Source organism: Saimiri boliviensis, chromosome 1 (genome assembly GCF_048565385.1).
Source record: "Saimiri boliviensis isolate mSaiBol1 chromosome 1, mSaiBol1.pri, whole genome shotgun sequence".
NCBI classification, from domain to species: Eukaryota; Metazoa; Chordata; class Mammalia; order Primates; family Cebidae; genus Saimiri; species Saimiri boliviensis.
In genome coordinates, this window is record NC_133449.1 from 29,710,221 (window position 1) to 29,737,306 (window position 27,086).

The 27,086-nt window shown below is 43.3% G+C and overlaps 1 protein-coding gene across 1 annotated transcript in view; it reads right to left on the bottom strand.

Annotated features, from left to right (window-relative positions):
• The window catches only part of ALK (ALK receptor tyrosine kinase), a 769,803-nt gene extending 752,574 nt beyond the window's left edge, over positions 1-17,229 (bottom strand). Inside the window, exon 1 of the mRNA XM_003941519.3 lies at positions 16,551-17,229. Within this exon, the coding sequence (XP_003941568.3) occupies positions 16,551-17,217 (667 nt within the window). The 5' untranslated portion in view covers positions 17,218-17,229. The remainder of the gene's footprint in view (positions 1-16,550) is intronic.
• Positions 17,230-27,086: the final 9,857 nt, after the last annotated feature.

The window sequence follows — 27,086 nt, forward strand, 5'->3', positions numbered from 1 at the left end:
AATCCGTATAACAAACAGACAAGAAATCAGTCAGGGTAGAAAAGACCTGAATAACACTACTAAGGAAATTTACCTAATTCATACTGACTGAACACTCCACCCAACAGTGGCAGAATACATGTTCTTTTCAAGGGCACATAGAACACTCATCAAGACAGACTATACTCTGAGCCATAAGGCAAACCTTAATAAAATTTAAATAATTGAAATAAAATCAAGCATGTTTTCAGACCATCCTAGAATTAAACTAGAAATCAATAAAAGAAAGATATCTGAAAAGCACCCCAAATGTTTGGAAATAAAACAATACACTTAGAGGTAACCTGGGGCAAAAAAAGGAAGCCAGAAGTAAAATTATAAAATATTTTAAGTTGAGTGAAAATGTGGGATATAAGTTAAATTGTTGTTAAAGGAAATTTATAGCATTATGAGTTTATATTATAAAAGAATGGTTTCAAATGAATGACCTAAACTTTCCCCTAAAGAAACCTAGAAACAAGAGGAGCAAATTAAACCCAAGGCAAGCAAAATGAAGGAAAGCTACTAAGACAAGAGCAGCAATCAATGAAATTAAAATTTTTAAAATAGCAGAAATCAGTATCACCAAAAGCAGGTTCTCTGAAAAAGATAAATACAATTGGTAAACTTCTAGCCAAAATGACAACAAAGACAAGAGAGAAATAATACAAATCACCAACATCAAGTATGACAAAGGGGACATAACTACAGACCCCACAGACAAAAAAAAAATAATAAGGAAATATTATTTTCTTCTACATTGCTGAATTAATGGAAGTTGTTCTGTTACAACTAGAAGTAAACTCCCTATACTTCCTGCTCCAGACAACTTCTGGACTTGTACACAACATGTCTGTAACAGTTTTATTCATGAGAGCCCCAAAATGGAGATGTCCATTAACTGATGATTAGATAAACCATCTGTCATATGTTCATACAGTAGAATACTATCCTGCAACAACAACAACAAGAAACAAACTACTAACACAAACAACACCACCGATACATCTTAAAAGCATTATTCTAAGTGAAAGAAGCTGGACACAAAAGAAAACACACTATATGATTTCATTTCTAAGAAAGTCCAGGACAGATTAAATTAATTTATTGTGATTGAAATCTAATCAAAAGTTGCCTGAAGCAGGGAGTGTAGAAGGACCTTTTGGGATTAAAAGAAATGTTCTATATCCTAATTAGGGTGGTGGTTGCTCAGGAGCGTGCATTTATCAAACAAATCAAACTACATACTTGAAATGGGCACATTTTATTGTATGCGAATTATACTTTGATAATGTTAAAAATGATAGCATATAATTTTAGCCTAGACTTAGAGTATAGATTTTGACACCAGGTCAGCATCCATCCAAGCCCAAAATAGTCATGTGTCCCCTCCCCTTTCCTTCCACCACCCCACCTCACTCTCTTTGTGTCATTTTTTTGCTCTCTTATTCTATGTCTATGAAACTCAGTGTGTGGGAGATAATTCCTGCCTTCTTTCTTTCTGGGTTGTCTCTTTTACATTCCTCTCTTAATTTCTTCACTTATAGCTTCATAATTCTTCCTCATTTTTTCTCTCTCTCTTTATGCAAATATAGTTGTGTTTCTTTTTCTACCCCCTCTACAATTTTTCTCTCTTATCAGTCCTGACTGAAAGACAAAAGTTTTTTAAAATTTTTATGTATTGAATAGTTTATTTTCTTTATCCACTTTTAAACTAGAGGAAAAATCTTATTTTTTATTTAAAATTATTTTATTTATAAACAAAATTATTTACTAAAAAGTTATACATGTAACTTAGATAGCCCTTGGTCATTCTATTTACCTCTGTGGGTTAATGGCTTTACTTGTAAAAGACTTACCTTCCATGCTTCAGGAAGAGTTTCTGAAGCATGGATTCTGTCCAACAAGGGAAAAATAAAATCAAGAGTTCAGGAAAGATACTAATACTTGTTGAATACTGACCATGGGTTGGGATCTACTATTTGCCTTATCCCATTTAATCCTCAAAATAACTCTGGAAGTTGGGTGTTATTTTTCTCACTTTACAATAAAGGAAAGTTCAGAGAGAAGAAAAATAGCCTTAGGTCAGTAATATGAGAGCAGTGCTTCAACCCCAGATCTGTGTCTTATTCTGTTCATTATTTAGAATAGATGGTTTTACTTTTGATTTCCCACAAATTGAACTCCCTGGTAGAAAAACAAAGAAGAAAATGGATAAATATGTGGTGGTGTTGTCATACAAAGGGATATAACACAATGATAAAAAGGAAAGAATACTGTTATACACAACATTGATGAATCTCACAGAAATCGTGTTCTGCAAGAAAAGACAAACACAAAGGAGTATACATGGTATGATTCCATCTACATGAAGTTTGAGAATAGTCAAAACTAATTGTTTACATACAAATCAGAAGGATGGTGACCTTGAGTGGAATATGGACTGGAAAAGGACTGAAGAGAACTTTCTGGGGTGCTGGAAACATTCTGTATCTTTATCTGGGTGGTGATTATACAGATGTTACATATGTAAATTATCGTTAAGCTATACACAATTAATACTCTCAATACACTTTATTATAGTTCTCATCCCTTAATTATTTTTAAAAAGTCATTTTCTGTTGTTAAAATGAAGGTTCCTCTGTCCCATTTTCAGACTCTACCAGAAAAGTCTGAAATTGGGGAAAATGCCTTCAATGCAATGATGTCATTTTGAGAAACCCTGGGGAGGGATACCTTTTCAAGCATACTGGGCAATTACTTGAACCCCAGGTCCTGACTCAAAATCTGGGACTTTATACCACTGCTCATAATGCCAAGGCTTCGCTGAAACCATGAATGGGAAAAACAGAATCTCAGCACATTTTATTATCTTATGCATTCATTTTATTCAGTGCCTTATATATTCACTTTTGAACAGTCCAAACTGGAACTTTTCACATAGATGATCTTATACAATGCTCATAATGACTCCATGAGATAATTGAGACAAAGTCCATATTATTTCCTTTCCAAAAGCAAGGAACAAAAATCTACAGGTTTAGCAAGTTTAAGAGAGTTGTACAAGATTGCAAAGCTAACAAATGATTACGAACATCATAGAATTCAAGTCTTTGAGGGGAATGCTGGGAAGATGGCCGCCTAAGAACAGCTCAGGACTTCAGCTCCCAGTGAAAGTGCAGAGGGTGAGTGGACGCCGCATTTCCAGACGAACTCTTATTGCCCACAGACCAGGAGATACCCAGGCAGAGGGGTCGCCAGCGTCGCAGTCCCAGCCGGTGCGGCTGTTTTGGCCCCCGCGGGGCTGATTCCGCCCGCGCGGCTGCTGTGACCACTCCCTGTTGCTGCGGTTCTCCGTACAAAAGCCACTGGTCTGGGAGCCCTCTTAGCTGGCGAGCAGAGCCCTGAGATGGCAGAATAGCCCATTCATCTGAAATAGCGAGTCAGGCCAGGAGATTCCTAGGCAAAAAATCCGCCAAGAGCCGGCGCCGCGGTTCGAGCCGACTCCGTGAGTCGCAGCACGGGAGATCCCGGCGCCTTTTCAACAAGCGATCGGAACGCGGGGTCCTTCAACTTAAAAGAAAAGACTCTGAGTCAGGGAGCCAGGTGATCAGGCTCGGTTGGTCCCACCCCTCCACCCCCAACAACAACCAAAACAAAAACAGTAATTGGAAACCCTCTGGGTTGAGCCCTTCAAACCAAGCACAGCTGAACGGGGATGGTCCCGCTCCGTGGGGGAGGGGCTTCCGCCATTACTGAGACTCTCCACCACTACAGAGGCAGGCTGCCGTTGCCGAGGCAACCCGCCGTTGCCAAGGCAACCTGCCACAACAGAGAGAGTCCACCATAACAGAGGCGGGGCCCCCATTGCCGAGACAGTTCTAACTACGCCCATATAAAAAGGACTACAGGGAAGAGCTCAGGGCAGCTGGGCGGGGCCCACAGCAGCTCAGCAAAGCCCCTGCCGGCAGGCAGAGGCTAGGTGTGCTGCTAGCTGGGCGGGTCCGACCTGAAAGAAAAATCAAAAAAAGGCAGTAGTGCAACGGAAACTCATAAAGCTCCAACTCCCTGGGACAGAGACAGACAACAGGTGGATAAACCCACAAAAATGGGAAGAAACCAGCGTAAAAAAGATGAAAACTCCCGAAACCAGAACACCTCTCCTCCTAAAAGTGATCACAACTCCTCACCAGCAAGGGAACCAGACCGGATGGAGAAGGAGGGTGATGAAATGACAGAATCAGACTTCAGAAGGTGGGTAGTAAGAAACTACAATGAGCTAAAAGAACATGTTCTAACCCATCGCAAAGAAAATAGGAACCTTGAAAAAAGATTGGACTAACTGCTGACGAGAATGGACAGCATAGAGAGGAGTATAAGTGAATTGATGGAGCTGAAAAACGCAACACGAGAACTTCGTGAAGCATGCACAAGCTTCAACAGCCGAATTGACCAAGCAGAAGAAAGGATATCAGAGGTCGAAGATCAACTAAATGAAATAAAAAGAGAAGGCAAGAACAGAGAAAAAAGCGCAAAAAGGAATGAACAAAATCTTCAAGAAATGTGGGACTATGTGAAAAGACCTAATCTACGTCTGATAGGTGTACCTGAATGTGATGAAGAGAATGAATCCAAGCTGGAAAATACTCTTCAGGATATTATCCAGGAAAACTTCCCTAACCTAGCAAGGCAGACCAATATTCAAATCCAGGAAATACAGAGAACACCACAAAGATATTCCTCAAGAAGAGCAACCCCAAGGCACATAATCGTCAGATTCACCAGGGTTGAAATGAAAGAGAAAATGCTAAGGGGAGCCAGAGAGAAAGGTCGGGTTACCCACAAAGGGAAGCCCATTAGACTCACAGCAGATCTCTCAGCAGAAACCCTACAAGCCAGAAGAGATTGGGGGCCAATATTCAACATCCTTAAAGAAAAGAACTTTCAACCCAAAATCTCCTATCCAGCCAAACTAAGCTTCATAAGTGAAGGAAAAATAAAATCCTTTGTGAACAAGCAAGCACTCAGAGATTTCATCACCACCAAACCTGCTATACAAGAACTCCTGAAAGAGGCTCTACACATATAAAGGAACAACCAATACCAGCCACTCCAAAAACACACCAAATGGTAAAAAAGCATCAACACAATCAAGAACCTGCATCAACTAACCAACAAAACAGCCAGGTAGCATCAAAATGACAGCATCAAATTCACACATAACAATACTATCCCTAAATGTCAATGGACTAAATGCCCCAATCAAAAGACATAGACTGGCAAATTGGATAAAAAGCCAAAACCCATCAGTGTGCTGTATCCAGGAAACCCATCTTACATGCAAGGATACACAAAGGCTCAAAATAAAGGGATGGAGGAAGATCTACCAAGCAAATGGAGAGCAAAAAAAGGCAGGAGTTGCAATTCTCATCTCTGATAAAATAGACTTTAAAGCAACAAAGATCAAAAGAGACAAAGAAGGACATTACATAATGGTAAAAGGATCACTGCAACAAGAAGAGCTAACGATCCTAAATATATATGCACCCAATACAGGAGCACCCAGATACATAAGGCAAGTTCTTAATGACTTACAAAGAGACTTAGACTCCCACACAATAATAGTGGGAGACTTTAACACCCCATTGTCAATATTAGACAGATCAACCAGACAGAAAATCAACAAGGATATCCAGGACCTGAATACAGACCTGGAACAAGCAAACCTAATAGACATTTACAGAACTCTCCACCCCAAATCCACAGAATATACATTCTTCACAGCACCACATCACACCTACTCTAAAACTGACCACATAATTGGCAATAAATCACTCCTCAGCAAATGCAAAAGAACAGAAATCATAACAAACAGTCTCTCAGACCACAGTGCAATCGAGTTAGAACTCAGAATGCAGAAACTAACTCAGAACCGCACAGCTTCATGGAAACTGAACAACTTGCTCTTGAATGTTGACTGGATAAACAATGAAATGAAGGCAGAAATAAAGATGTTCTTCGAAACCAATGAGAACGAAGACACAACATACCAGAATCTCTGGGACACATTTAAAGCAGTCTCTAGAGGAAAATATACAGCAATGAGTGCCCACATGAGAAGAAAGGAGAGATCTAAAATTGACACCCTATCATCAAAATTGAAAGAGCTAGAGGAGCAAGATCAAAAAAACTCAAAACCTAGCAGAAGACAGGAAATAACTAAGATCAGAGCAGAACTGAAGGAAATAGAGACACAAAAAACTCTTCAAAAAATCAATAAATCCCGGAGCTGGTTTTTTGAAAAGATCAACAAAATAGAAAGACCACTAGCCATATTAATAAAAAAGAAAAGAGAAAACCAAATTGATGCAATAAAAAACGATAAAGGTGATATCACCACAGATTCCACAGAAATCCAAACCATCATCAGAGATTATTACAAACAACTCTATGCACATAAACTAGTAAACCTGGAAGAAATGGATAAATTCCTGGACACCTGCAACCTCCCAAGCCTAAACCTGGAAGAAGCCGAAACCCTGAATAGACCAATAACATGGTCTGAAGTCGAGGCAGCAATAAAGAGCCTACCACCCAAAAAAAGCCGAGGTCCAGATGGGTTCACAGCTGAATTCTACCAGACATACAAGGAGGAGCTGATACCATTCCTTCTGAAACTATTTCAGACAATCCAAAAAGAGGGAATCCTTCCCAAATCATTTTACGAGACAAACATCATCCTGATACCAAAACCCGGCAGAGACTCAACAAGAAAAGAAAATTTCAGGCCAATATCCATGATGAACATAGATGCAAAAATCTTCAATAAAATACTGGCAAACCGATTGCAACAGCATATCAAAAAGCTCATCCACCATGATCAAGTAGGATTCATCCCGGGGATGCAAGGCTGGTTCAACATACGCAAGTCCATAAACGTAATTCACCACATAAACAGAACCAAAGACAAAAACCACATGATTATCTCGATTGATGCAGAGAAGGCTTTTGACAAAATTCAACAACCCTTTATGCTAAAAACCCTCAATAAACTAGGTATTGACGGAACGTATCTCAAAACAATAAAAGCTATCTACGACAAACCAACAGCCAATATCATACTGAATGGGCAAAAACTGGAAGCATTCCCTTTGAAATCTGGCACTAGACAAGGATGCCCTCTCTCACCACTCCTATTCAATATAGTACTGGAAGTTCTAGCCAGAGCAATCAGGCAAGAAAAAGAAATAAAGGGTATCCAAATTGGAAAGGAGGAAATCAAATTGTCTCTATTTGCAGATGACATGATTGTATATCTGGAAGACCCCATCATCTCAGCCCAAAATCTCCTGAAACTGATAAACAACTTCAGCAAAGTCTCAGGATACAAAATCAACGTGCAAAAATCACAAGCATTCCTATACACCAGTAACAGACTTCAAGAGAGCCAAATCAAGAACGAACTGCCATTCACAATTGCTACAAAGAGAATAAAGTACCTAGGAATACAACTAACAAGGAACATAAAGGACCTCTTCAAGGAGAACTACAAGCCATTGCTCAACGAAATAAGAGAGGATACAAACAGATGGAGAAACATTCCATGTTCATGGTTAGGAAGAATCAACATCGTGAAAATGGCCATACTGCCCAAAGTAATTTACAGATTCAACGCTATTCCCATCAAGCTACCAATGACCTTCTTCACAGAACTGGAAAAAAAACACCTTAAACTTCATATGGAAGCAAAAGAGAGCCTGCATAGCCAAGTCAATTCTAAGCAAAAAGAACAAAGCAGGAGGCATCACACTACCGGACTTCAAACTATACTACAAGGCTACAGTAATCAAAACAGCATGGTACTGGTACCAAAACAGAGATATAGACCAATGGAACAGAACAGAGGCCTCAGAGGAAATACAACATATCCACAACCATCTGATCTTCGACAAACCTGACAAAAACAAGCAATGGGGAAAGGACTCCCTGTTTAATAAATGGTGTTGGGAAAACTGGCTAGCCATGTGCAGAAAGCAGAAACAGGACCCCTTCCTGACACCTTACACCAAAATTAACTCCAGATGGATTAAAGACTTAAACATCAGACCTAATACCATAAAAACCTTAGAAGAAAATCTAGGCAAAACCATTCAGGACATAGGTGTAGGCAAGGACTTCATGACCAAAATGCCAAAAGCAATGGCAACAAAAGCCAAAATAGACAAATGGGACCTAATCAAACTCCACAGCTTCTGCACGGCAAAAGAAACAGTCAGTAGAGTGAATGGGCAACCAACAGAATGGGAAAAAATTTTTGCAGTCTACCCATCTGACAAGGGGCTGATATCCAGAATTTACAAAGAACTAAAGCAGATCTACAAGAAAAAAACAAACAAGCCCATTCAAAAATGGGCGAAGGATATGAACAGATACTTTACAAAAGAAGACATACAGGAGGCCAACAAACATATGAAAAAATGCTCATCATCACTGGTCATCAGAGAAATGCAAATCAAAACCACATTGAGATACCATCTCACATCAGTTAGAATGGCGATCATTAAAAAATCGGGAAACAACAGATGCTGGAGAGGATGTGGAGAAATAGGAACCCTTTTACACTGTTGGTGGGAATGTAAATTAATTCAACCATTGTGGAAGACAGTGTGGCGATTCCTCAAGGACCTAAAATTAGAAATCCCATTTGACCCAGCAATCCCATTACTGGGTATATATCCAAAGGATTATAAATCATTCTACTACAAGGACACGTGCACACGAATGTTCATTGCAGCACTGTTTACAATAGCAAAGACCTGGAACCAACCCAAATGCCCAACGATGATAGACTGGATAGGAAAAATGTGGCACATATACACCATGGAATATTATGCAGCCATCAAAAACGATGAGTTCACGTCCTTTGTAGGGACATGGATGAACCTGGAAACCATCATTCTCAGCAAACTGACACAAGAGCAGAAAATCAAGCACCGTATATTCTCGCTCATAGGCGGGTGTTGAACAATGAGAACACATAGACACAGGGAGGGGAGCACTACACACTGGGGTCCGTTGGGGGGAAATGGGGGAGGGGCGGGGGGGTGGGGAGGTGGGAAGAGATAGCATGGGGAGAAATGACAGATACAGGTGAGGGGACGGAAGGAAGCAAAGCACACTGCCATGTGTGTACCTATGCAACAATCTTGCATGTTCATCACATGTACCCCAAAACCTAAAGTGCAATAAAAAAAAAAAGAATTCAAGTCTTTGAGCTCCGAATCTAGTGTTCTCCTCACCATAGAACACTTACTTTAATTAACTGGGCTTAAGGGAGTCCTTTCCATGCTCACCCTCATGAACTCATATTCCAATGAAAACTAAATAAAAGATAACTAAGGGACGAAGAAAAATACCATCAATGGTTCAATCTATCCGTATTTCCTTTGGCTAGCTTTCTGATTTCTTTAATCCTGCCTAGATTTCCCTTGTCCTCTAACCTCATGCTTTTTTCATACCTTCCTTTAGCTTTATTCTTACTCTAAGGAATTCTGACTGCCTACCACTCCATGCACCTGTTGTTACTTAGCCAGAAAGGTAAGGTGAAGGAACAAAGACTCTTAAATAACCAAGTGATTGGGTGTATCTTCCCCAAGGGAGTTCTTCTCTGCCTACTTTCTGGAATATGTACATCACAACACAAAGCAAAGCTAATACAATTTCCCTGGGGAAAGGACCCAAGCTCAGAACAGCCAGCTGAAAAATTCATCACAAAATATGCCGCAGAAAAATAAGCTATTCTGAAAAATACAGTTAATCAAAAAGGGTACTGAAGAATACCTCCCACCCCCTCCACTACTTCACCACCAGGTCAACACTCCCTGCTTACATCATGACCTGTGTGAAAGAGCCCTGGTCATCACAAGGTTAAGAAACACCAGCCACACCCTAGACCAGAGAGCAACACAATGGCTGTAAAGAAGAAGGGCTCCTTGATAGCTTTATTCTCAGCTCTCTCCATGTGATCCTGGATCTGCAACCATCCTCACCTACATGTCCTATTTTTTATCTACTCCCAAGTAGAGATGATGTCCATGTGCATCTTTCAGAGGCAATGGCTCAGCTATGGTTCATAAAAACTACCAAGTACAAAATGCTCTGTGGATTCTTAGCCTCTTTTTTTAGATTGAGGGACTTTCCTGAGGCAGCCTCCCACTCAAGTCCCTGGGTTATACATTCCATGGAGTCTCAAAGGTTTAATTGCTCTTAATGGGCTCAGGTCCATTAACCAGTTAGTACTTTACATTTCTCTCCATATTCTCCACTTGACAATAAATGATGAGGCTGAAAATACAGAAAGAACACAGCTTCAGCTAATTACAATAAAGGAGTTGTCAGAGGCCAGCCATCCAGCACCTCTAGATCTGGACAGAGGACTCTCAGTTAAGGAAAATCTACCACCTGAAAACGACTCCTCTGTAATATCTGTATCTTGTTCTTCCTCCATCTTAACTTTGATGCTTTCATAAAGTTAAGCTTTGGTTTCTTCCCATAGGGAAAAAAAAAAAAAGAACTGGATTGTGAATATGCTGGTTCACTCTTTGAACTGAATCTGAAGTCAAAAGACCTATGAGAGGATATTAGTTCATGGGAATGAAGTACATACCACACATCAATCCTCCTTTCCATGCATATTTCTGAGAAAGTCACCTTCCATCATGAAACAGTAGAAAATACTACTCAACTCTCTTCATTTCCCATACATCCCACCTTTCATCTCTTGGGAGTAAGAAGCTAGTTCAGTGGAGAACCACAGCATTACAACTGCTGCTGCCAAGGTTGAGATTACCACTCCAGATGGCACCATTCAGACAGACTAAAATGTATATGGAACCCCTAGAATTATAGCATGCACAGCCTGCATGACCAGATGCTGGAGTGCTGCTGCCGCTATTATATTATTTTTAAAAACCATAATGGTTCATGTTGATGAAGTACTTTATTATGCATCAGCCATTGTGTTAAGGATTTGCACATATCATCTAATTTAATCCCCATAACAACACCTTGAACTATTATTATCCCCATTTAGGAACACTTAAGAACTATTAGTATCCCTATTTTCTAATGATAAAAGTGAGTCTCAATGATTTTTTCAGAAAATTTTCCAAGCCCTGGCTACTGCCCACCAAATATTTGTTGCATGGCCTTCTAGCAAGGATACTGGAAACCTTTTCCTCTATTGACATGTCTTGCTTTTTGTAATCTGCACTTGTAGATGATTCCCTTAGTGGAAAGAACTCTGACTTGAACGAAAGGGGAATCGTGGTTCTAGTCAGTATGAAGGCTTCCAGGTGTACACCACTTTGTACTGTATGATGTGGAAAAAGTGTTATTAAATGTCTGGATTCCAGTTACTTCATTTACAAACAAACACTTGTCCTGCCTACCATATAATTAATAAATAATAATAAATGTGAAAGTGCTTTATAAATCGTAAAGTTCTGTATAACCATAACAGGACATTAATAATGATTATAAAGAAAGGCAAAATTTCCTTTACAGGTCATCCTGGAAAAATTTCCATAATGTGAGGTTGCCAGGCAGTGATCCTGAGTGGCAGGGCACTGAGACTTCTGCTGAGCAACTCTCATTCTTTTCTTCTCCCACCTGCAAGCCAGTTCCTCCTGACTTTCAGCAGACCAACTTCCTTAAAGATATCTCCCAGCCTTTTTTTTTTTTTTTTTTTTTTTGAGATGGAGTCTCACTCTGTTGCCCAGGCTGGAGTGAGGTGGTGCAATCTCAGCTCACTGCAGCCTCTATCTCCCAGGTTTAAGCAATTCTCCTGTGTCAGCCTCCTGAGTAACTGGGACTAAGGTGCACACCACCATGCCTGGCTAATTTTTGTATTTTTAGTAGAGACGGGATTTCATCATATTGGCCAGGCTGATCTCGAACTCCTGACCTCAAGTGATCTGCCCTACTTGGCCTCCCAAAGTGCTGGGATTACCGGCATGAGCCACTGTGCCTGGCCTAGATATTCATTTTTATTAATAATCACACTCTTCTCCCATGCCTTACCCAAAAACCCCTTATGGACCTTTTTCCTCTTTTGAAGATTTTTGAAATGTTAAATTGGATGTGGATGAACTTCATCTTTCAAATGGCATTACAGATTCTCAACATTTCAAGGAATTTTTAAGTAGCCAGTAGGAGTCCACTAAATCTGGAACTGATGGCATCTTCTCCAGACGCAGTTCACCTTCTGCCCTGCTCAGTGGCGCTGTCACATAAACACACCCATAGATGTATCTTAGATACATAATTCTCTGGTAAGTGTGCCTCCCAAACCCCTGGATATACAGATCACACCCCAGAGAAATAATCTATGTTTAACTGGAGGGAAGAATCAATTGAGTAATTTCAAAATATTTGTCATTAACAATTTTTTTGTAAGTGCTTCTCACCAACTTCAAAGATGTATAAGGAATTCTTTTCTTTTCCTCTAAAAACACCAATGCCCAAAGGCTCTCAGGATTTGGATCATAAAAGGTTCTAATTCCTTCTGTCGTTCTCCATCCCAGCTCTCTGTCTTGTTATGGCTTCTTAATATTTGAAAATATAGAACTGATTAATTAGGAACGCTGGGGCTTGTCTGACCCACATCTCACCTGACTCCCCACTCCCTTGGAACTCCATTCCCTAATCAGAGGGGTGTCAATGTCAGAAAACAAGCTTTCCCTGATATCCAACCCGAAGTTTCCTTCTACAAGTCTGATCCAATTACTTCCATGGTCCACGCTAAATAACTCCTCTCCTTCACTGCCACTCACTCTCTTCAGAGATCCGTAGATTGTTACCATGGCTCTCCCTTCATCGCCATTTAGCCCAGTCATATATATTTAATTCTTTTCATCTTTCATCGTAAATCAGTCCCTTCAACTGTTAAATCGGCTCTCTGCTCTTCTCTGGACTAGTTCCAATTCTCTCAATTCACCTCCAATAACTGATATCCCTTCTGGAAGCTCCAATTTCCTCTCTCTCTCTCTCTTTTTTTTTTTTTTTTTTTTTCTGTCTCTGCCCACCCCAGAAATGAAATGGGAAGGGACAGGCAGATATGGGAGGTCAAAGATCAGGGTATATTGTTCTGCATACATCTCTAAATTGCTCAGGCCTCTCCATAGTTCATGTAAAATCCCAAGTCATGTATCCACTTTCCTGGAGTAGGGAGGGAGTACTTACAGGGAAATAGGCCTCCCATCCCCATGAGTCATCATCCCCTATCCCTCTGGCTGGGTGACGACAGAAACAGATCTCAAAACACCTGTAAGCCAGGATACAAACTGCAGCTGTGGGCAACATGTCAGCCTCGCAGATAGACATCTTTTCCATGATTTGGGCTGTCCTGGGAGAGGCCAGGGCCATTAAATACAGTCCCAGAAACTGCCTCTTCACCTCTTCTCCATGACTGGGTGCATTTTGGAACTGCCTCAGACTTGAAAGGCTGATCCCATTTATGAATTCACAGCAACCAACAAAGAAAAACCATTAGCATTTGATGCATTATAAGGCCTCTCAGACATCTTGTCCTCTCAGACAGCCCAAATCACAATGCAAAGGTTTTGCTTTCTTCTAACTGGTGCTTTTTCATTGTTATTATTTTAGTCATGATCCTGCTCAGGTTTAGGAAGCTATCTTTGGTCTGAGCCAAATGGGCTGCTCCAGGCCTCTCACTACAAGAGATGGAAGAGCAACCAGCTCTTTCCTCCCCACAGATAGCCCCATTAGCACCACTGTGTACCTCCAGACAAGACCACAAGTCACTTGGGCAGACACAGGAAGAAATAAACAGAGTTGTGTCTACTTTCCCTCTCTATAATTGAAGAGCCCACATCATAAAAGAGTTAAATGCCTTTTCTATAAATAAGAGCCTATGTAACAACAATAAATACATTTCTCCAAACATGATAAACAGCAAAATCAATCCCAGTGTCAGAACCTAAGCTTGAATTTTCATAAGGAAAATGAATGGAACCATAATGATATATGTTGTCCAAAATACAGAACATGGTATAACAGGGTGTTTCTACTCCATGGGGATGTCTGCAGTGGAGACTATAACTGAATGAGGTTGGGGAGGCAATGATGATGTGAGAGAGGCCAGTCCTGCATGGCTGGCTGCCTAACTGCAGACAGCACATGTCCTCAGAGACAGGAGAGACCAGGCTGTTCCAAGCGTGGCCACCACAAGGCCTGAAGTGCTTTTTATTAAGTTGCCTGTCTCTCTGGAGGTCATGGGGAGCTCATCCAGTTACACTTAGTGTCTTGTTTGATCCTATCAATAATCATTTGATCCCAATCCTGCTAAAAAATGCTTGGCCAAATTTTCTAGCCTTTTAATGGCAGAATCCTGGCTCCTACTGAAACCAGCATTGCTAGATGTGTCAGTGATGCAAAAGGGCTTGGTCCAGCTGCCAAATGTACTAGGCCCTCGAGGGAGGACATAGGATGCCCACAGTGCTTCCCTACAGCCAATAGCAGAGAAGCCCTTGGAGCACATGCCTTTCTACATAAACCTCCCCACTCAGCAGCTCCAACTCCTTATTTAAGACTTGCGTGTAGCATATTCTTCAAATGCATTAAGCATGTGACTCTGCAGAGACACCCATTGATGGCTTCATGCAAACTACCTGTTTACAGTAGGCCGATTTGGGGCTGTAGAAATGAGCCCTTTTGCCTGTCACCAACATCTGACAACAGCTGATATAGACTGCTGGGTTCTATGGTCATTTGATAAAAGGCGATGGGGAAGCTCCAGAGATGCTCATAGGCATGAAATTAGAAGATAATCTGCATTTCCAGAGAAGTCATTTTTATATTCATTACTAAAACATTGGGCACTAAAACAGAATGTTGCATGTGTAAACCACACAAGCCACAATGACATTAAAGCCCAGCTGTTCTTTACAAAAATATCTTTGGTGGAACAACAGTCACAGTCTTCCATCTCAGTTCATCAAAGGCACTATCAGACTCATCGGTGCCTCTTAGGATGGACTCTATAAATTCCAGCACTAAACAGAGAGGGCTCACTTTAGGTGCCAGTGCCACTAACACTAATGCTGAAATATGGATCTGCACACTGTTTTTCTTGGGGATCACATACTAGTATGTTTTCTGTGCAATGACTAGGGAACCTCAGCTTCTGAATATCCTTGCTGCATGACAGTGCACGTTTGTGTGTGTGTGTGTGTGTGTGTGTGTGTGTGTGTGTTGGAACAAGCATGCAAGATACTTGTAGCTCTACAATGGACCCCTTTCATTGCTTTCCATCCAATTAATACTAGACATTAGTAGCCAGTGGAGCATAAGAACTTCATTTATTTCTGATGATGAGAATGATAGAAAAGAAGCTGGGTTTGCTCAATGGAATTTGTGTAGGCTTTTTAAAAGCCTGATTTCTTTTCTGTGCCTTTCTCATTCATTTACATTGTATATTTTATTCACAAGTCTTTTCCCATTTGTCTTACAGGAAAAACATCCGTTAAAAACCACCTGGTTTTCCAGTCAAAGGAGACTCTGGAAAGAGTTAGAAGTAAGTGTCTGCACACACACACCCAACTCAGTGAATATGGGAAGAAATGGGGTAAATGAAACTGAAAAATCTCATTTTAGGAGTCTCCATCAGGAAGATCTGCAGTGAAACAAGCCTGCCACAGACTATCATCAAGAGCTGCTGCTGCAGACATTCAAGCTAAGAATCAGAGGGGAAAAGAGGAGGGGGGGAAAGGTAAGAAAAGCGAGAAAACCGACAATTGCTTCTCCCTGGCTTTATAGTGACTCTTCCAAAGGAAGATAATCTTGACAACTTTCCTCCATTCTTCCACATCTCCCTCCTGTCCTCTGTTTCTTAGTTTCTCTGGGTCTTTCCCAGCAATATGTAAGGAAAAGGATGAGTCTGAGTGCACAGCACACTGGGTGGGGGTGAGAGGGGTGAAAATGAATTAATAAAGAAGAGACAATCCCTGGCAATCTCTGCCCAAACCAACGTTTGGGAAGGGGGCAGTTGGGTAAGAGTCAATAATATACATTCCCTGAGATGTATCATATTTCCCAAATCTGTGCTGGCCAGGAACAAGGGGGAGAGAAGGGCAATAGTTTTGACATCTACTGCTAAGCTTGGAACCTAGAAGTAATAGGGGCGTTTCAACTGTCCCAGGGACCCAGGAAGAGGGGCACCCAATTTTGGCTCAGACCACGTATAAGTCCAGAGAAGAAGGCACTCTGCCAAGAGTACGAAACTTCTCTCCCAACTTGTTTGCTAAAGAGGAAGGAAGACCCCTGAACTGTGTTCAGGGAGAAAACAAGAAACTACAGTCTGACTCAGGAAGGAGGTTTGCAGGAGGAAGGAGGGCTAAGAAGCAGAAGCCGAGGTTTTAGTAAGTGGGGTGGAAGTGAGGATTACTTAATGGTTGCATATCAATGTGAATAAAAACACTAAATCCCGGCACGCTCAGTCGGGAGCTGCTCACCAGTCCCGAAGATCTGGAAGAGAAGGCGGGGCTGGGAGGCGCGGATTGCCGCGGACAGCCTTCCCTCTCTGCCCACTTCCGAAGCCTTCTTCTCGGGCATCAGCCGGATTCTCAGTCGCCCTTCGCCCTGGCGAATCCACCAACTGAACAGCTCGCTGAGGTTGAACTGGAGCAGCCCCGCAGCTGCCTCCCCCGGGGGCCCAACGCAACCCTCCAGGATCGCCTCCTCGCCAAGCTCCAACACCAGCTGCTTGGCGCGCCGGAGCTTGCGCACGGAGCCGCCCTTCAGCACCCTGGACAGTGTCCGGGCCTCTGCCGGGGCGGGTGAGCCCATGGTCCACGAGACCCCAGGGGGTGGCCCCAACAGCCTGAGCAGCGGGGCGCAGTCCAGCGCTAGCGAGCCTCGCGCCTCGGGCCTTTCAGCCTTCAGTTCCGAGGGGGATGACGGCAGCAGCAGGTCCCGGGCGTAGACACGGAAGAGCGAGGGCACCACGAAGTCCACTGCCAGACTCTTCCTCTGCAGGCGCGAGTAGCTGAGCGGCTCCCGGGGCTGCAACTGCAGCCCCGCAGCTGGGGACCCCAAGCGCTGGCCGGCCCCTGTCCCGGACCCCAAAGCTGCCGTGGAAAGCAGCAGCGGCAGTAGCCACAAGAGCCCGATGGGTCCCATCCCGCCAGAGGAGGCCGTTTACACTGCTCTCCGGGCCCAGCCTCGCCCTTCGCTGTCCCCCAGATACGACGAGGCTCTGAACAGTCCTTGGTACTCAGCGGCTCCTTCCACCAGATCTTCAGAGGACCGTGCGTGCGCGCTAGTCTCTTGCTTTCCCCAATTGCACGGAGGGGAGCAGGAGTCTCAATGAAACAGAGCTGGAAGCTCAGGGGCGAGTCCAGAGACCCTTAAGCACGGCAGGCTCACGGGCTGGGACCCTGAGCCTCTGGCTCGCGGTGCCCAGTGCCGCGCCCCCGTCTGTAGCTCGCTGCTCTTGGTACAGAGGAACTACTACGGTTGAAGGGAGGTGGCAATTGGGTACCGTCCTCTCCTGCCCCCCGCGGTCAGAGCTGGGCTCGGTCCCCTCTCGGGGCAGCCTCCAATCTCCGCAACTTTCCAGGCTGAGAAGAGAGCTCCCAGCTGCTGCACGCTGTCCTGGCCGCCCCCTGCGTTCCTTCTGGCTCCTCCGAGCTCCTCTGCCGGGTCTGGGCGGGAACCGAGGGCGGGGGCTGCTGCCTTCTCGCGCACCCCAGAACTACCCTCCGCTGCTGCGGGAAGGTTTCGGACTGCTCCACCCGCCGAACTTCTGGGCGTGAATCCGAGCCCCCGCGCTGCGCAAGTTTGCAGCGTCCTTGCTCTCGCCCGCGCCTCGGCTTCTCAGAGTTCGCAGGCACCGGAGCTGCCGCGCGGCAGCAGCGGAGAGCGTTCAGGGCAGGGGCGCCCGAAAGCTTGCCGACCCCTCCTCACCCATCAGCAGCGCCCGCGGCTTTGGGTGGCCGGTCAGAGGGCTGCCGGAAGGCACCTCGGTGCCCCGTGACCCTCCGAACAGAGGTGGTGGGAGGTGCCAGCTGCTACCACCGCTGTCGCCCCCAGAGCCGCTGGATCGCATCTGCCCGGGCGCCCGCCACTTGCAGCTGGCGGAACCGCGAGTGCGCGCCGGGAGGGGGCGGGGCCCAGAGGGGGCGGGGCTCGCGAGCTGACTCCCCGAGCCGCCAGACCCACGCCGTCCCTCCTCGCCCCGCCCCACCCGCGCCCGCCAACCAATGGTGTGGCTCTGTCGGCTCCTATGCAAATCTGGAGAGGCCTCCGCATTCATTGAGAAAAGCAGTGAGCCCGGCCCACCCGCCCTCTGTCCCTCTCCAGCCTCTGGTTTCTTCCCTTCCTCCAGATTCCCTGCCCTATTTCTCCGCAGTGTGAAAGGGAGCAAATGCAAGAACTGGTAGAGGCCTTTGCAATCAAGCACTCTCCCTAATTATGCATTTAAGAGATTAAATGGGTCCGACTTCGGAAAAACAGGTTCCAGAATAAAACTGGAGGCGAGGGGAAGGGAGGAGGGAGTGAGGAGGGGGTGGCAGCCTGACATTGGCAAATCTGAGAACAGCTTGTATTAAGGCCCTGAGACAGAACATTCTGACCCTTCTATTCGAATGCATTCCTGGGAGCTTAGGAATCCCGCATCCACACAGGAGAATCTGCGAGTAGAGCGGGCAGAGAAGGATGGATGGTCACGGTCTGGCAGAGTTACTCTGCAGCTACAACAAATACATTTCAGACCCCTGTCAGTCACCCCGTTTTCTCAGAATAGTGTCTGAATATGTGTAACCTCTCCTAGTCCTTGCAAGATAAATATTTTAATTCCAGTTTTACAGATGCAGAAACTGAGTTGCAGATCTTTTAATGGCTTGCCAACAATCTTGGGAATGAGTGTTCAGAACCTTAGGCCTTTTTTTACTCAACTGTAAAGGCTGTACCTCTCCTCTCCCTTTCCTTTTATCTCTGCTGAGCTGCCAACACACAACTCAGATAATAGCTGTTTTCATAGCAAGTGGTCCACCAGATCCTCAGAGAAAACCACAGTTTTTGGGTCACACAAATACCCTTGGTTCCTTCTTGAAGGCTGGTTGTCAGGCCTTGTGCTGACTGTTGGAGCTAAGAATAAGGAAAGATCCTCTCCAGAGCTCACACCAGGCAGGTAGTAGAGGAGTTTTCTCATAGGATCAGAGCACAGAACCTCCCTCACTGGGCTACTTGGGACGCAGTAACTTGCCTATCTCCCCATAGGAGATCATGGCCAAGTGGAATCTCTGTTCTCCCAGGAGCTGGGCTCTTTCCAGCTTTGTGGCATGGCCTTTGACAAGTGGAAGACCCAGTAACAAAGGAATATTCATTCTCGGAATGGCTTTCTTCCTGCTCTATGTTTGGCAACTCACTTAATTTGACAGGCATCCGCCCTCTCTCTGGAACTCACACTGGATACATTAACTTTATAAGTTTTAGAGCAACGAATTATCTCACCCTAGAAAACATGTTCCTATCTTGGTAAAGGAAGGGAGGAAGGGAAAGAAAAGAGGGAAGAAAATGATATGGTAGTTAATACTTTCCTAGTATGTACGGTATGTTTGATTTTCATTAGATTTTTCTGACGTACATACTGGAAAAGGAATTTTTTTATTTGAAATATGAAAAAAGAGTAAAACTCCAGCCTTTCCCTCTCTATTTCTCTCTACAATTCTGGACCAAAGGCAAACTGACTCTAGTAATTTGTTAGCAACTGTGAATCGTCTGCTGCACCCAATGACCACTAGGGGGCTGCAGAGACTTGAAACCTTAAGTGAGCTACCGGGGTTTAACATTCTCTGATAACGTCCCTGTCCACTGCTTTTGCACGTCATAGACAGAGTCTCAATTAATTATCATGCTTTCATACTTTCTATCAAACTTTTCCCAAGGAAAAAAAGGTGCCTTTCCCTGTAGATTAAATCACACTAAATCTCAAAAATTTTCTTTTTTAGATAATTTTTTAAAGGAAGCAGGAATTAATATTGATAGTCTACCAGGTACTAATGTATGCATCTGTAGACATGTGGGTTTCTAACACATCACATAGTTTTTTGGGGGGAAGGGTATATGTTATTATGTCTATTACAGAGTTAAAAGAGCTAAGGCTCAGAGAGGCAAAATAATTTGCCCAAGGTAAAACAGCAAGTAAATAACAGAGTTGAAATTCAAAACAGTGACTCTTTTCCTCCAACAATTACACAACCCACTAAGAAAAATTAGAACCTTAACTCATGCCAAAGTTACAATTTTGGCACCGTATTCTATATAATTTCCATCAAGAGGATGGGAGATGAGAAAATAAATTTGAGAGTATGTAGGGGAAATAGAGACAGAAAAATAAAAAGTGTGAGCAATGATAGCTAACATGTCTTGTGCACTTATTGTGATGTATTTCAAAAACCCTTTCATTCACTATCTCACTTAATATTCCCAGTAACACTCTGAGAAGAAGTAATAGTATCTCTATTTTACAGGTCACAAATAGAAGCTCAGGGAGGTTAACACCCCAACAAAACTACACAGGTAACAAGAGCTGAACCTGGATACCCGACTAAGAAGTTCATGCTTTTAAATTCTGCATAACCTCACAATAGAGAAAATGGGATGAGATAAAATGGGCTGAGGCGAGCTGAGATCAACAGAAGAAGAAGCTGAAAGTCCAAATCAAAGAGATGGGGAGTGGAAGTGGCAGACATAGATCCTGACATAGACATCGGAATCTTCAAGGAGACAATTAAGTGAGGTGGGCTGTTCTGAGTCACCTTGCAGATGACTTGGGCCATTGGGCTGGGGGAGGAGGAATGTGAGTTGACCATGTACCAAGAGAGGAAGTGGTCAAGAAGAAGACACTGAGACCACCAACACCCTCCTCAGAAAATTCCGAATTCCTAGAAAAGGAAAGATGAACAACTCAGTCAAGGAGGTGCTCAAATTCTCTATAAGAGAAGTAGTAATAAAAATGACATGACAAATTAAGCCATGTGACTTAAGGTAAAACACATCTCACAACTGCAGGATCTGACTGGGACCTATGGGATCAATCAAGTTAGGCATTTTGCTGGTCAACAGAGATTCCTCACGTACCTAATGTATACAAGATGTTGTTCTACGTTCCAGGAATTTTTTGCTCTGGACAAAAATAAGGGGTCCATCACCTTAAGAAGCATCTACTCTAATGATGGGAGACAGATAATAAATGTGCAAGCACATAAAGTAATTTAAGATAATAGTAGGTGCTACAAAAAACAAAAATAGAGCCATGCGGTACATGATGACTTGGGGCAGCAGAAGTGGGTGCTGCCCTAGCTCTTGCTTTAGTTGGAGAAGTCCTCTTTAAGGCAAGAGTGAGTCCTGATTGGTGGGAAAGAGGCAATCATGAAAAGACTTTGAGAGAGAACTTTCTAAGCAAAGGACTATCACGTGTCCATAGTCCTGAGATGAGAAGAGATTTGCATGTCCAGGTGACAGTAAGAAATCAATCTAGCTGGAATACAGTGAATAGAAGACAGAAAGGTGGAGGGGCATCCAAGGTCTAGATCTTCTACTGTTGGATAGGCCGTGGTAAGAAGTTTGAATTTTATTTTGATTGCAATGAGAAGACACTACTTTAGTGGAAAGTCTCATGCTCTGATTTATGCTGTAGACCTAAACTGTCCAATATGGTAGCCATTAGTCATATGTGGCTATTGAACACTTTAAATATGCCGAATGCAAACTCAAATGGGCTTTAAGTATAAAGTACACATCACATTTCTAATATTTAGTATTAAAAAATACATAAGATCTCTCCTTAGTATTTTTTCATTTTGATTACATGTTTAGTGATAATATTTTGTATATATCAGGTTAAATAACATATATCATTCAAGTTCATTTTACTTTACTGAATAAATTTTATTTTTTTAATGTAGCTAGTATTCTGGGCTTAGGCAAGAGTTTTAACCTCTTGGTCTTATCTCTCCTGTTTAAAAGTGGACTATAATCTCCTTCTGACAAAGTTGTTGTGACAATGAAATTCAGCAAATGTGAAAATTCCTAAGAGCATGATAAGTACCCATACCTTTGCTAAGCTAAAGTAAGTCTGCAATCATGGTGAAATGTCAAAAATGAGGACAGGATACAGTTGTATTCTGGCTGGGGGAAGCCATGTGTTACATGGGCCTGATGGTGACCAGGCTAACCTTCACTTTCTGGCTGCCTTGGGATGGATGAATTGACCAAGAAGTGATCCTGAATAACAAACTATTAAGTCTGAGGTATCTAGGCACGAGAGAGAGAGAGAGAGAGAGAGAGAGAGAGAGAGAGAGAGAGAGAGAGAGAGAGGCGGGGGGGGAGAAAGATAAGTGGAGGGAGGTGAGGAGCAGAAGGCGGATAAAAAAGGCAAAAGAAAAATCAATAAGTAGACCTGAAACTAGACATCAGAATCTACTTACTGCTAAAACACGTGGAAACCAATCACCAAAGGAGCATACCCCAGGCCAAGAGCAAGAATCGGAACCCAGAAGAAACATTCAAATGAACCAACATGTGTGTTCAGGAAAGCAGATTTTCATTCCAGCCTTTCTTCTCAGAGGCTCTGTGACTTTAGGAAAACCTTCGGCTTATCCAGACTCCTGTTTCAAATTAGAAGAAAGGACCAAGTATAGTCTTTAAGATACAAGTCTGAAATCCTCTGTGAGATTCTTGAGAGCTGACAGGTACTAGAAGAAGACTGTAAGTTTCCAGCACAACTAGGAAGAGAGCTTGGGCCCAGTGCTGGACAGAGGAAAAACAAAACCAGGATTTCTTTTAAAATACTTGCCAATTGGCAAGCCTGAGCTCTGAGTCTGTAGCCTGACATTGCTAACCAGTCACAAAGATATCTTACAAGAATTGGCATCCTAAGAGAGAATAAAGTCGGTAAATGTTAACGTAATCACTATCTATTAAGCACCTACTATGTGCTTTGCTCTATGTGATATGCCGTGGAGAGAATAAAACATGGCGAATAAAACAGTCTAGGTTCCTACTATCATCGGGCATTGATAATGTTAAATGAAAAATATGCAGAGCACAAAATAGAATCCATGCCTATGCTGTAACACAGCAAAAATTTTAAAAAAATGGAGGAAAGAAAAATAGATTTATTTGGATGGCAGAATTATGAGTGATTTTTCTTTTTCCTTTTTTTAAAAAACCACTTTTAATAGTTTTGTAGAATACATAGTAATAGAATTTGATCCCCATAAAGAAAGTGGATTAGTCAAGGTAGCTAGGTTATGATTTAATAATAACCAACCCCCCAGCCCTCCAAAACTAAGTAAATTTAAAACAATATATTGAAATATATTATTCTCATAATCCATGTCCATTTCAGGTGAGCAGAGGGCTCTGATCATCATAGTCACTTAGGGAACCAGGCTGAGGGAGCAGCCACTCATGTGAACTTGAAAGTTCTTGCACCAGCAAGTAAATCCTCCAGCCTGGAAATGGCACATACAGCTTTCATTCACCACTCTGGCTGGGAAGAGTCACATCATCCCACCCTATCATGAGAAGGCCTGCAAGGTGGAGAGTCAGAAACATCTAGCAAATAGGCTTACCAACTCCCAAAGAAGGGGAAAATCTGCAAGTATTGCATTAGGTGACTTAGACTAGGAAGGGTCCAGAAGACTAGACTTATCCAGAGAAAAAATGACCCCAACTCCCCAGGGGTCCACAGTCCAGCTGGGGGGCCCAGCTATCACCAGAGAGCACAGCCTCCCCTCAACATGCGTCATTCTATGAATATATCATCATGAAAATAATAAGAGTTATCTGGCAGCTTGACAAGAGGTGGCCCAGACACAAGAAAAGCCTTTCCCAGACACCAAAGAGACGAAGCTCTCTCCTAAAAACTAGAAACAACCTCACATATTCAGAAGAGAGGAAAAACAAGAAGAGAGATAAAAGCCAACTGTGTCTGCCACTGAACATCTCACTATAATCCCTGTGCTTACCAAAGCACAGAACATCAGGGAAGAGGGGTGGGAGCTATTAACGTAAGGAACAAGTGTTGGTCTTATCACCTGCTGCTATTCTAATACACTCTTGACTTTTTAAATATCGTTTTGAGCTGAGGAAAATGAAAAAAATGCTTTCGGGGTAATTTGGTTATCAAAAGAGCCTTCTTGGAAAGCCTTTTAAAGGGCTCCAAACCCACGTGCAGTATCCTTTCCATGTAGTTCTCTCTGCCTTGTAGCCAGAACTGTGGCCTGTGACTTCTAGTAGCGGCAGGGAGAAGCCTTTGGTGCCTTAGAACTTAGCCATGTCTGTGGGGTCAGTCAGATCAACTGTAGGCAAGTCAATCTCTGAGCAATAGATTGCATCCAATTGACCTGCTGCAGCTGTCAACTGGACAAATAATGATCAAATGAAAGACAACTCCCACTGGCCAGTCTAATCTGATCTATCACCTCCCATGTGCATTGCCACGCCTGGGCCTCTGTCCTTGCCGCTCTTTCTCATCCAGACCCTAGGATGGCAGAATGCCTTTGACTGAGCCCCGTCACCATTCAGAGACCAATCTTGGTTCCATCCAGGAGAAATTAAGACCACGCAGCTCAACGCCAACTCCCTCTCATATTAATTCCCCTCTCACTTTGAATCCCATTTCTAATAAACGGAGTGCATTCTATTTTGTCTGGCCTCTATGACCAAGCCACACCCTGTCCCTAATTTCCTAAGATTGTTTCTTAGCCTTGTTCTTATAGGACCCTCCCACGAGGGGAGGACCATTCCTCTGAGGTCTGCTACCCCCATAACTGGCTTCCATGAGGCCAGTCCCTTGCTGGCCTAGGGAAATAAACTAGAGTTATCTCTCTTCCCTTTTCCCTTTCTTCTGATTATGCCTGCAGCCAAGGGGGGCATTGTTAATTACCATGGGACCTCCATCATAGCTACAGCTAATTAGTCAGAGGTAAACATCTGACTCCAGGGAAGCTAAGCCCCAGGCCAGGTTGAACCAAACAGCTTTTCTCTCCAAAATTTGAACTAGGAAGCCCAGACAGTGAGGAGCTGAGATTTGAGTCACGTTAATAGCAGAGCACCTAAACGCCCGAGGACTGGTGGTATCCATCGGATCTGTGATTTTTTTTTTTCCATTTATTGCATTTGTTGAGTTTTATTTTATTTTTTATTATACTTTAAGTTCTGGGGTACATGTGCTGAATGTGCAGGTGTGTTACATAGGTATACACGCGCCATGGTCGTTTGCTGCACCCATCAACCCATCATCTATATTAGGTATTTATTCTAATGCTATTCCTCCCCTAGACCCTACACCCCACAACAGGCCCCAGTGTGTGATGTTCCCCTTCCTGTGTCCATGTGTTCTCATTGCTCAAGTCCCACTTATAAACGAGAACATGCGGTGTTTGGTTTTCTGTTCTTGTGTTAGTTTGCTGAGAATGACGGTTTCCAGCTTTATCCATGTCCCTACAAAGGACATAAACTCATCCTTTTTTATGGTTGCATAGTATTTCAAGATCTTATAGTGAACACCTCACTTTGGGAAAATTTGGGATGAACTTTGCTCCTGGCAAATCAAACTAAGACAAGCTGGGACTTGCCCTTTCCTTCTCACTGGTCCCTCTCAGTACTGACTCCCTGGATACGCCCTACCTAAACACTTTTCCCAAAGTCTCATGGGTATCTGACCCTCAGCACCTGTCTACTCTGGTGTCCAGGACTGGCCTTGTTCATCCCATTGTAACAGAACCCCAGAGTCCTCTGCTGTCACCCCTTGCTGACTGTGAACTGAGTACCCAAGTGGATTTGACCAGCACTTGGAAACATAGGTCCATAATGACCACATTTACAGAGCCAGCAATCTGGATATGCAGTCTGTGTGACTTTTGTATATAGCACATTGCCACATATGAGACGATTTGGGAGAAGTAGCTTGGATGCTACAATGTAAATATTTTGCAGATATTTCAAAGCTTTTGGGGAAATAAAGTTACACCAAGGCTGAGTCAATGCATCCAGGATACAAGGTTGTAATGCCACTGGCCATATCTGCACCCCCAGCCAGTGGGACAGCAGTCCTGTAAACAGGGAGCAGCATCTGTACCAGAAGGGAAAAGCCTCCTCTATGTCTACTTCCCCTTTCCAACTCCCAAACCTTGCATTATACTTCATGGTGGCTTTGCAGCCAGTATGGTTCAAATAGCCAGTCCCCACCCTGCAAACAGACCCTCGCCTCTCCCACCAGTCCAAGATGTCTGGTCATATGGTAACAGCCAAGCTCTGGATTCCTGCTCATTACTTTGAAAGGCATATGTCCACTGGTGTTAACCAGCCTCAAAAATAATTCCACCTTCTCATACTTGCACATCTGTGCGTTGCCTTCCCCCAGGGACTAGGGCTAAACAGTCTCACCAACAGGGTATGCAGAAATGAGAGTGTGATTTCTGAGTTTGGTCATAAAAGACACTGGCTCTCTTGGATCACTTGCTCTGAAGGGAGCCAGCTGCCATGTTGTAAGGATACTTAAGCCCACACTGGGGTCTGTTGGGGGAGGCAAGGGGGAGGGACAGTGGGGGTGGGGAGGTTGGGGAGAGATAACATGGGGAGAAATGCCAGATATAGGTGACAGGGAAATGGAGGCAGCAAATCACATTGCCATGTATGCACCTATGCAACAATCCTGCATGATCTGCACATGTACCCCAGAACCTAAAGTACAATTTAAAAAAAAAGGCCTGAGGAGAGGTCCATGTGGCAAGGAATGAAGGACTCATGCAGTCAGCCCTAATATGCCAGGCATGTGAATAAGCCATCTTGAAAGTAAATGCTCCACCTCCAGTCAAGCCTTCAGATGCCTGAAGCCTCAGTCAATACCCTGACTATATATAACCGTGTAAGAGACCTTGAACCCGAATCACCTACTTAGATCAGATTCTTGACTCACATAACTTTTGAGATAATAAATATTTATTGTCTTTTTGATGCCTAAGTTCTGGGTTAAT